The 12,417-nt window shown below is 27.7% G+C and overlaps 1 protein-coding gene across 1 annotated transcript; it reads right to left on the bottom strand.

The window, feature by feature from the left end:
- Nucleotides 1–596: 596 nt before the first annotated feature.
- On the bottom strand, nt 597–5,926 carry LOC142321846 (uncharacterized). The gene is made up of 3 exons (XM_075360303.1): nt 5,813–5,926; nt 3,406–3,584; nt 597–1,957 (listed from the first exon to the last, which is right to left on the bottom strand). Exons 2-3 carry the CDS (start codon nt 3,582–3,584, stop codon nt 1,660–1,662), a joined length of 477 nt encoding a protein of 158 aa, XP_075216418.1. The 5' UTR covers nt 5,813–5,926; the 3' UTR covers nt 597–1,659.
- Between the last annotated feature and the right edge of the window lie 6,491 nt (nt 5,927–12,417).

Raw genomic sequence — 12,417 nt, 5'->3', positions numbered from 1 at the left:
TCTCGGTTTTCAGATTTCAACGGAAATATCCATTTTGACCATCCCTGAATCCATTTTGACTAGTTTCGGCGTGACGTCTATACGTACGTGACGATATACATCTGTATCTCGCATAACTCAAAAACGATTAGCCGTAGAATGTTGAAATTTTGTATTTAGGACTGTTGCAACACCTAGTTGTGCACTTCCTCTTTTGATTGCAATCGACTGGGCAAAAAATGCGTATGCTTAGACCTATAATTAAAGCGGGGTTTCAATGTTGAAAAATTTGGATTTTGGAATTTTTCTTAACTGCAGTAATAAGCCTTCATTGAGAGCTTTTTAACGATAAGTGGTACTTATTTTCATTGGTTCTAGTGTTATAGCCAAAAAAAATTGTAATTAATGAAATATTTGGACCTTACAAGGGAGAGGCATTTCGGTTCGAATCCGACTTCATATACATATATTTTTGTTATTATGTTGTTTTTTTTTTTAAATTTAAATACATTGATTTATTAATAATTATTTATATATGATTGTAAAAACAAATTTACAATAAATAATAATTCAATAAAAATACAAAAAAAGTACGAAAAAAAATCAAGTAAGTAGTGAAATAAAATTTTATTTAATTTTCATTTTAATACTAAATATTTTACATAGAATAATAATTATTGATAAACCAATATATTTAAATTAAAAAAAAAAAAATTTAAATATTTGTATATGAAGTCGGGGATTCGAACTGATGTGTGTATGGTTTACGGATCTGACACGTTCTTACACCACATATTTACTTGATCGACGTGAAACAGAATTAATATATAAACTAATATAAAATGATAAGGAAATTTTTAGGGCCATTTTCTTGAGAAAAATTAAATATTGCATGTTAGTATTTTGTGATCAGTACCCGTAAGTAGTGTACTATTTACACACGCAATGGTTCAAATCGGTGTCCCGAATTCCTGTGCCTTTCCCTTGTTAGCTACGTTAATATGGATCTCAGGTGCCTTATACTGATTTAACATTTTGTAGAAAAAGATCACTATAGTTATTTTCTTTCAGAATAAGAAATAATTTGCTTACGATAAACAATTTAAAAAAAAAATATTAAGCATCATCTTAGTATATTAGAAAAAATGTATTTCTAAAGTCTACCTTGTTTATCTTTCACACATTTTCAAAAACGATTAGCCGTAGAATATTAAAAAAAAATATTATTTGGGACTGTTGTAATATCTAGTTGTGTAATCCCTTTTTGACATGTAGAATAATTGGTTGTTATGTTGATAATAACCATGTATATTATTTAATATTAATGTGTTTATCTAATTTAATAGGCGTACAAGGAAGACATCTACTGTCCACATCAGATTTTTTAAATACAGAACATTAGTTCTTTTTTAAATTTTAAAAACAAAAAACACATTGTCAAACAGAATGAAATACAAAAAATTATATACCCCTTTCTGTGAAAGGCAATATGAAAGTCTGGAATATGGAAAGTCTGGCAATATGGAAAGTCTATTACAGTTCGATTGGGAAGAGCATATTAAGTAGTTTGTAGTAAGAAAATAGTGTAAGTGAAATGAAAACACTTTTGTAGATTTAATCAAAATTTATTCATGAAATTACTCGTATTAATCGATGCATTTTTTTATGACTTATTTGTTGTTAATGGTTTTTATAAAGTTGAAGCATCGTTCTATTAAACTGGTTAACGTTTCCGTAGATCGTTAAATTAAAATTGAGTCCATAACTGCTGTTTGACTTAAAACTGATGACGGTGTAGTTGTATCCAACTCCTCCTTCTTTCAAAGACGGATATCCATTTTTACCTTCTCCTAATAAATCGATGACCTTTAAATAACTAATTGTTAAATTGTTGTAACCGTATGCCGGATATTGGAAATCATAAGTAAAACTTTCATTCGCTTTTCCAGCTGCAACGATTCCACTATGGTATAGTAATCTAGAAAACACAAGTTAAAAATGATTAATTTTAATACGGTTTTAAGTCTTTGAGCATTATATAAAGGAAAAACTTTTTTATAACATATTTTGTTTTTGTAAACGATATTTTTTTATGTAAAGAAGCACTGATTTATTTTTTATAGCATTATGTTATGCGTGATTTTCATATTTTCAATTGGATACACCATTTTTTATCTTTCACACACACACACTATATATATATATATATATATATATATATATATATATATATATACACTAAAATTGTGTCATGGCTTCGCCTAGGCCATGTGCTTACTTGCGTTTCCTGTCGAGTTCAGGGGATATTTAGCCGGTCATGGCTCGCTTCGCTTGTCCTTCCCGTCTAGCCAGAGGGCTCTGCCCCTTGGATCCATGCTGTGTTCGTTAAAGAATGCTTGTGAGAATAATAATGATAAATAAAAATTAAAACCCTTTCAATGTATAAAAATGTATGTAATATATGTATTATATTTCAATATAAATAATTTCAATGTATGTATATAATTTCTTCAGAACAACAGTTTGATCAGTTCAGGACCCGAAACTTTGAGTGATCTAAGAATGAATTTCAAACAATCGGCCTAATATAAAGGGTCATCATAATATAAAAATATATATAATCATAATATACTATTCTTAAAATATTAAATATATATACATATTTATACTAGCGTTCCTCATTAGCGGCTTCTCCCATGCTATATGGTTTCTTGCGGTCATAATTAACGATAATTGCGTTTCCCGTCGCGGTCAGGAGATATTTAGTAGGTCAAGGATCGCTTCGCTCGCCCTTCCCGTTCGAAATTTTTTACATTATGAAAAGTGTTCACCGTTAAGCATATTCGGCTGCTAAAACTATTAAATTAAGTTAATGTATTTATTTACTTACCAACAAAAGGCTGATAATCAATAATAGTGGCTGATAATTTTTTTTATGTGTATGAAAAATGTTATGCCTTTCGTGGAATCTATCTAGAAAAGTCCGGATAAAATGTAGAGATGACTGGCTATATATTTAGTGTGTGTGACTGCAAGATAAAAAGTCGTTATCCAAATAAAAGTATGAAAAACACGTATAAGCTGTAAAAAAGTAATCAATGATATTTTTAATTAAAAAATATGGTTCACAAAAAAAAAATATAATGCCCAAATAGATATACGGAATAATAGTAACGGCTTAAAAAATAAATTAAAATAAAATTTAAAAAAAATTCGTGTAATATTTCTGGTGATTGCCTTGCCTATGACATAACTTGTTAGCATATAAATTGTAAAAAAATATTAATTGTTTAAAAAAATGTATTATTAGTTTAATTGACGACGATTAATGGGTTGAAAACTCATTTTTAATCTTGTTAAAAAAAATACTTGTACTTTTATATTAATAGAAGAATTTATTTGAAAATTGATATCATCTGTACTTACATATCTCCTCCGGTTAGATTTCCAATAATAAGATCATGTGTACCATTTACACTTCCATTTCTACTAAGGTGGTGAAGGAATTTGGGGTGAAATTTATATTCACCGAATGCCAAAGGAATCATTACGGTAAATCCGATTAAAAGAATTATATTTGCTGTCATCGCTTTGGTGAACTCCATCTGAAATAAAAATTGCATTTATGCATATTATATACCATATTTAAAAGGTGTTATATATTGTATAATTTGAAAGAGATTCCTGCTCTGTTTTATTCAGACAGTTCTGACTTACTGGTTTTAAAAATGTAGGAAATTTTTGGCAGGCAACATATTGTTGGTGAGATTAAAGTGGGAAGGTTCAGTTAACTGGGGCACGTGGAGCGGAGAGTGACGGCAGTGATGAAGGAAGTTTATAGAGGAAACCCTGGCTGGCGCAGATTGAGTGAGAGACTATGGAGTCGATGGTTGAGGATGTGGAGGTTAAACGTTACAGGACGCAGACGAAAAGTGAAGGATAGGGAGGAGGTTAATTGCTTCTTGAGGAGGCTAAGGTACTACACGGGCTATAGCGTCAAGGAGTAAGTATTGTCAGTTTGCTTTATCACATTTCTTAATCTATGTTTTATTCTTTAGATAATTAAATTATCTATTATATATATATATATATATATATATATATATATATATATATATATATATTAATTATCTACTTTCAGTTTGTTTTTTAAGAAAATATTTAATAGAAATATCTGTTTAAGTTTGTTTTAAATGAAATGAGTAAATGGAGCACAATCTCTAAAAAACACTAATAAAAAACACTAATAAAATCATCACCTAGAAAGAATTAAATAAAAAAATTAACATTTATAATAAATTAATAGCTATGACGCCAAATTTCTTATAAGACCTTTACCAAATTTACAAACTATTTATAACTTGTTAAAAGAAGTTTAATTTTTTAGACGCTTGGAAAAAATTTCATAAAAATTTCTTGTTTTAAAAATATCAAAAAGTAACTATGTAGCTGTATACATAAAGGCACAAGTAATAAAATAAAAAAAACCAATAAAATAATGTTAACCTATTGTAGTTTTTGAGAAAAGTGTACCGGAATTTTAGCAAATTTAACATTGGGAAGATTGGATGGTGTGAACCCCCTTAAGAAATCCCGACCTATAAAAACCCACTACACGTAGTGTACACCATCGGACTATTTTTTTTATAATACTTCTATGAAGATTTTTTCAAGTAAATGCCTTAAAATAAAAACAGTAAGCGGTCACAAGTCTGGATAAAATTCTAAGAATTTATCTTAAAATATCTACAAAGATATTTTATTCTTTTATGGAGATTGATGTTATGTTTCGTCAGTTATCTTATGAACTTTTATATTTAAAAGGAATATATATATTTCCAATATTATATACTAGTTATATTCTATGTGTATTATAAATAGTTATGTAAACTGAATATTGCAAGTTGAAATTTACTCTTTTTTCAGATAACGAAACGATTAATTTGGGTACTGATTTTGTTTAGATTATTTTAGAGAGATCGGAAAATGTTATTACGGTTTAAGCAATCAGTTAGATACTACTAACAGTTATCAATAAATTGTGTTAAAATTGAAATCTTATATTTTTACATAGTATTTTTTAAATTTTACAGTGAAGTGAAGAGAATGTCCTACTCTATAACAGGCCGAAACTTAGTGTACGTGATTATTATGTAAAACTTTATTGCGTATATCTTAATTATCTGTTTTATATTAAATAAAAGTTTCAAATTTGATTTATGTTTTAAAAATGTTACTAATTATGTTCGTAGATGATTTTACAGTTTATTATATTGAACTGTTTTCTGAATTTTCCTTGTTAAAGAATAATAATGACTGTATTATTATTGATTTTTTTTTAACTAGAATATTAGTTAAATAGAATATAATTTTCGAAATTTCATAAATGTACAACATTCCTTAGAATCTAAACCTTAGCATGAAATAAAATTTATTTATAAGAATTTTTTCTTAGTCTTTTATGAAATAAAATTAATTCATGTAAATTATTTTTGTTTTCTTTATTACTCAATTTTCAGATTTCTTACGGCAATTACCTCTAGTCTTTTGATTTTTGCATAAGGACAAGTTAAGTTTTAATTCACGGTAATAAAATCTATTACAAGTTCTACATTCGTAAAAGTTATCTACCAAAACAATTTGAAAAAAATAATTATTATTTTATTGTAAATTAAAACTATCATTCATTTTTGATTGCAAGAAAATAAAGATAATTCATATTTTAGTTCATGAGCAACGAAATGTTTAATAAAAAAAATAAAATAATTACTTTTAATTCTTAACTTAGTGGAAAATTATAAGCTACTATCACATGAAAAACAATTTATCTTACCGTAATGTCTTTTTAAGATCTGGAAAACTGTTTGGAGAAATAATTATTAGTTACTCGTTCGTTTCCCGTGGTAAAGTGAATTTAATTGTTTAGTGCCCGGTTTATAAATGTTTAATTTTATCTTTGGAAAAATAAAATTACGTAGTTACTTTAATTATATTAAATGAGTGTATTATTTTACGTAAATCTCTATATTGAAATAAACAAATTCTAAGAAACAACCAACTGATGTGTGATGATCTCATTAACAAAAAAAACTTAAATCACACGTTGAGTACCCTACTTATCTACAATTGGATTAAACAATATAGAAACACTTGAATAAATGAACTTCAAAATTATTATTGGTTTTTCATAGCTCTTCTATAACCCGGTAAGCCGTTTATGGACGCATACAAACACAGCGTCCTGTAACCAGATACACCCCTGAAATTCATTCAATTCACTGCCACAATGTGAAAAAAATTTCCCATTTTCTTTTCTCATAAAAAAGTCAACGAAATTTCTGAACCGTAACAATAGAAATAAAACAAAAAAACCAACTTACTTCGCAAGAATTATATCAAGACCATCACTCTATTGTAATTAGATACTCCATTTGTCGATTTGTTTGAAAACTTCTGTAAAAGATATCGGTAAAACATCGTCCACAGCTAACGCCTTCCTTTTCAACATCTGAAATATGAAAACGTGCCGAATTTTTACTGTTTCTCTATTACTGAACCATGTACTTAGCTTCTTTGGTGACTGATTTTCAGTAAGTCAAAAGTCTAAAGCATCCGTCTAACAAATCCGGCCAAACAATTCCTTCTACGGCCTACTCTATTAATTCTTTTTTAATTTGATTTTTTTTAGAGCAAAATTTTTCAGTCTATCAATTGTTTTCCTTATAATAGGTATACCAATTATAAAACCATTCCTTTTTAAAACAGCTACATAATGTTTTAATCGTTTTACTTTATAAATGGTCGATATCTAAAAAAAATATTGCTTAAATCGGTGAGAAGTAAGAAAATATATATTATCCAAGTAATAGGGCGTATGTTTAAAACTGTTTTTGAGAGTAAATCTTAGGCGTGAATTTGTTTTAGGTTAAAAATGAACTTACTAGGGATTTTTAAAGAAAAATTTCAACAATGTAATAAAATCCCATAGTTTAATAGAAAATAGAGAATTAGAAACGTCTCTTTTTTATTTCTTTTTTTTGTAAAAAGTGTTATTATGCCTTAATTCCATTGCCTGAGATATAACACGATTAATCTAAGTGTTCGCATGGGTCTACAAAACTGTTTACGAAACATTAATGAAAAGTACTTTCAGTAATTTATCAACAAAAAAAAATGTTTGTAAATTTTTACGGTTAATTAAAATTAACAATGAACAGCCCTAAGAAACGAACTAGAAAATAACTTATTCACAGTTATACATTCTATATTTTTACGTGAGGTGAATTTCTGTTGAAGTTATATTTCTTTCCAATTGAAAAACGATTTTAAAAATTGAAGAAGGAGGGGAATCGGTAAACATTTTCTTAGATTGAATGTTATTGCACATTATAAGCTTTTGTTAATGAGTTTTTACATTTCTTGATAAAAATTAAGAATATTTAATTATTTCTGGAGACGGAAAATTATTAGCGAATAACATTTACTCGATTAAACCGTCGATGGAAATCCAATCAGTTGTAAATTTACATGAAATTAAACACGCGGCATAGTAACTACAGTCAAAGAGGAAACTAACACAGATACTGAAAATTTTTTCAAATCTTTATTTTTTTATCAGACTTGGGAACCTCTACAATTTCTGATACATTTCTACTTTAATATTAGAAAAGAGAACTACGTATGTCTTCCGATATGTCCTAAAATGATGTAAAATGTAATATTTTATATAAAAACTGTAATAAACTTGTTTAATCAAAATTTTCGTTATACATCCGCCAATATATAATTAAATGTGGTTTCAGGTGATTTAGAATATTTAGAATATATCATTTTCCATTATTCAAATTAGTAAAAGCAACGTAACTTTTATTGATTATATTTGAGCAAATTTACAAAAGACTGTTAGATTTCTTTAAAGATATACGGTATCAGTGGATTAACCTGTGGCTTCGGATAACTGTAAACCGTTTATTAGTAATACTACCGGCATAAAGTAAGGGATATTATTGTTTGAATTGTAAAAATAAATCTGCAACATGTATAAATAAAACTAATTTTATCAATAAAAATGGATGAATAAATAAACAACAGATTTACACCGTCTTTGTCAAACATCGTCAAAGTTATGAATTTGAATCTCGATGGGACTTGAAATTTTTCAATAACTTATAAACAGAACAAATATAACATAGTCCCATCCCCGATCGTTTTAACCTTACAAAAATTCTAGTCAAACTGATTTTATTGTCGTTTTATTTTACAGGTGGTGTTTTTATGTAAATTAATATTAAAAAATGTTTACATAATTTCCGGTGATGCTTGGGCATAAAAAATGTAGTGAAAACGTTTTCAAGTGTTTAATAAATGCTTCTAAAAATAAGAAAATTGTTCAAAATTTTAATTATAAGGCGAAAGAAGTGGAAATTATTGATAAAATAAGTCTTCGTAACTAAATTTAAAAAAACCAAATTTTTTTATTTTTATTAAAAATACCTTCTACAATTTTGATTAATCTTCAATTTATACATGAAAAAATGTTCTTTTTCTATAATTATAATTGTAATATTTATCAGAATTATATTAAACTTTATTTAACTATCACTAACTGTTACTCGTTTCTTGAATGTTAAATTATTTAACCTTTAAATATAGCTGACATTTTTAATTAAAATACGATTTCATATGAATGGAATGGAGATAATTATATAAAGAATTTCTTATTTAAGACGTTTATTGTCAACTTATTGATAAAAAATCAAAAAAGGCTACGGGCCAAGCAAAAATCAAAACTGGTACATAGGCTTGAAAACCAAACTCTCTCTCGCACTCTTGAATGACCATCTTTTCTTTTTAGTAGACTATTCTTTAACAAGTGCACTAAATTACCTACAAAATTTTGAATTTTTCAGTAGTCTATTTTACCATTCCATATAAAAATATCTTAGATAGTCACAGTTTTCTCAAAGACTATTACATTTATAAAAACAAATTAGATATTTTGGGTAATTTTTTTTCCTCTTTAACTTATCCAAATTTTTCTATTCTTATTAAAATTTCAAAAAACAACTGCCCAAAATTTTTTATTTTAATCATACAAAATCCGACATCAGTAGTTTACCTTAGGGAAAAGACTCAAACGCGCTGATGTAGGATAACCGAGAGACATGGCTGGCTACCAACCAGATTAAGACTCCAAGCGCTTTAATTGTAGACAGGTACTTGCTGGCAATCACCGGCCTAGGCGTGGCAGCGAATTGCTGTCAAATTAATTATTGATGTTGATCGGTTGGATTTTTAACTACTGGTGGGACCAATAGCAATTTGAAGAGTATAATTTAATAAATTTGAAAATACTATACTTTATAATAACTCAGAATTAAACCAATACTTAAAATTAAAATTCTGGAGTGATAATGTTTAGTTTAAAAACATTTTCATCAAGATTGCAAACCATGTGATATCTCACTGAAGATAAAATTAAAGTTAATTTTTCCTGTAGGATTCGACTGCATGTTTATTTATTCACATATCTCCTTCTGTTTAAAGAAGAAAATTATCAACATGATTTTTGTAAACCGGTAAAAAGATAAGAAATATGAATTTTCCGTTACACAGTTTTAAGATAATATAAAATTAAGAAAAAAAGTCAAAATTTCATTATTATAATTCTGACCTGTTAACAAGAAATACTTTTAAGGAATAATTAAAAGGTTTATACACTTTCCTATTGACAAATCTTAAAAACGTTTCTCTCCCAAATATTTTCAGATTTGTTCAAATAATTTATATTCTCAGCTCTAATTTTAAAGGCATAATGATTTACACTAAGCATTTTATTCTCTTATTGTAAATCTTCAATCTCATTTCACATGATTATTTTTGATTAGCTAAAAAGCACATACTAACAATATTTTCATAAATAAATACTGGTATAATACTGTATTTATAATATATATAGAGCTACAATATTTATTTACGACAATATAATTCTTATTTATAATAGAGGTCTTTCAATTAATTGTCTTATAGTTTTGCGTAGAAATATTTTAATATTTAGCTAGGGCTGAATTAGCAATCGTCTGTTCTCCCCTCCGGGTCTATACGACGAGGGAATTAGTATGTTTTTGGTGGTTGTTCAGATGAAAAAACGATATCACGAGGAAATATACGTATCATTAACTTACATGTTGTCTTATTTGACTGCCATGGGCCTTTTACTGTCTAGAACTAAGCAATAATAATGTGGTTCTCAAAGTTTTTTCAAGTAGTATTCATGTGAATTACAGTTCAATAGCGTACCATTGAACTATTGAATATATAATGTGTCATTAGGATATTGATAGAATTGTACCTCAGAATGGTACAGCAATAAAATTTTCAATCTCTTTGACAATAATTATTTATATTACAAAAAAATTATCTTACAATTTTTTATTTATAAAAGTTTTTAAAATAGTTTGTTACAGAAATCATTCATTTATTTCACAAAGAAATGTTACATTTTATATTTACTTACATTATTGATTACAATATTCTTGAATATTAAAAATTCAATAAGGAGGGTGATGCACCGTCCTTGAAACAAGCGAAGAAATGTCTGTTCGATTGAACCTAATTTTATGCGCAAATATGAGTCAAGATTCAATTTATTAAGAAACCTGTTTTTACTCTCACCGTAGCAGAGACCCAATTTAACAAAGATGTGTGGTAGAAAATGCAGTTAAAAATGACAATATTTTTCTGAACAGTGATGGATCGGCTATTAATTTTTAAACATTAGCCAAAATTCACATAATTTAGTAAATTTCATTTTTACAGGAATAATAACTAGTATGAAAGGGTTGAATTCAGAATAGTCTTCTTTAAAATATTCTTCAAAAATTTCATCGCGCATTAAGCAGTGGGGTTTTACGATATGCTGAGATTATCTTTCGTTCCAATTTTATGTATTGTCACAAAATTTTCCAAATTTGGAAAGGCAGGCTTTCATTCGAAACACTATTATTCATCATTTGACATTTTTTGATAAATGTTTTTATTTTGTCGTCAACTGAAAATCGATTTGGATTTCACCTTGAAAACCTCAATCTAGGTCATTGAAAGGATTAAAATTATTTGATAAGTTAAGCTAGTGTTGTGATCTACCGCTTTACATTACCATTACGATTATTATTATTATCACGATTATGTATAATCGAATGTGGAATAAATTGTATGACTTAAGTTATGTTTGTGAAGATTTTTAAATATTTGATTATATATATATATATATATATATATCAAACTTTCCACAGTCGTTGTTCCGTGTTAGTTTTTGCGAGTCGAGTAGCTTGTATTTTTATATTTATACAAAAAAATAGTTTACTCAAATTAAGGAAGAACGAAATGCGTGTTGAAACTCTTTTGTATTATAATATATCAATAAATGTTTGAGAACCATTGATCCACTGTACTAATAATAATTATCAGTAAATACTAATAATTTAGAATTTTAATAATTATAATCCAAAATTTTTGTATTTTTTGTGTTATAATGATTTTTTTGTATTGCTGTGTCCGCTTACCAACTTGAGAAGAGAAGGACAATCTACCACAATTTTTGAAGGCCTGTGTTAATAGATTACTCATTTTAAAACTCTTGGCTTTGTAATTTTTTATTATTTATTTTTGGAAATAACAGACACCTTATCACGTGACCTCATTTCTTGGTAGCGATTACCGTAATTAAAAAAAATCTCTGTTGATTATTAATTTGAGTAATTGTGTACTGATATTTATGTTAAGTTTTATCCTAAACAAGTACCTTGTGACAATTTGAAGTGTATTAAATTACTGTATATTACGTCAACTCATAAATTTGTAAATTTGCAGTTTTCGTTTTAATTTTACGATACAGACTACACGAATTGTTTTGCGAACATATCTAGTAGCAGTTTTAGTTAGATTTCATAAGAAAGCTACCTATTGTAACGAGTACCATGATTCGACTTCCGGAAAATTTCGACATGTCTTCGCATATCACTTTCAAACTATTTCCTAAAACTAACTCGACCCAAAATCTCGGTCGAGTTTGTTAATGGTCAAAATCAGATCATGGGGGTGGAAATGGGGTGGCTTTTTCGAAAAAACAAAATTTCGCTATAACCTTCTGATCAAGTAAAATATCGAATTCGTTCGTACTATTCTTCGGAGAAAGGCCTAAAACATATCTAAGTAAAGTTTTTTGATATCACCAATCATTGGCTCTGGGGGGGTTTGGAAAAATGGAGTTTCAAAGACTCCTCTAAACATTACCTAAAACTTTTGTCTGTAACAATTTTAGATACGACCAACCCTTACGGCAAAATGTTGCTGGACTTGTAAGATGGGGCTTGTTGTATGCTAAACATGTAAAACTTTTTCACATGCAACCATTGTCGTATTGAGTAAATTTGAAGT

Source organism: Lycorma delicatula, chromosome 3, assembly GCF_047948215.1.
Source record: "Lycorma delicatula isolate Av1 chromosome 3, ASM4794821v1, whole genome shotgun sequence".
Classification (NCBI taxonomy): domain Eukaryota; kingdom Metazoa; phylum Arthropoda; class Insecta; order Hemiptera; family Fulgoridae; genus Lycorma; species Lycorma delicatula.
Note: the sequence above shows the minus strand (reverse complement) of the source record. Positions and strands in the feature narration are given on the sequence as shown.

What these genes read in the sequence shown, in the direction of transcription:
- LOC142321846 (XM_075360303.1), bottom strand. Translation starts at nt 3,584, where the DNA reads ATGGAGTTCACCAAAGCGATGACAGCAAATATAATTCTTTTAATCGGA. An exon ending in AATCTAACCGGAGGAGATAT is followed by an intron (nt 1,958 to 3,405) that starts GTAAGTACAGAT and finishes TGTGTTTTCTAG; the next exon opens with ATTACTATACCATAGTGGAA.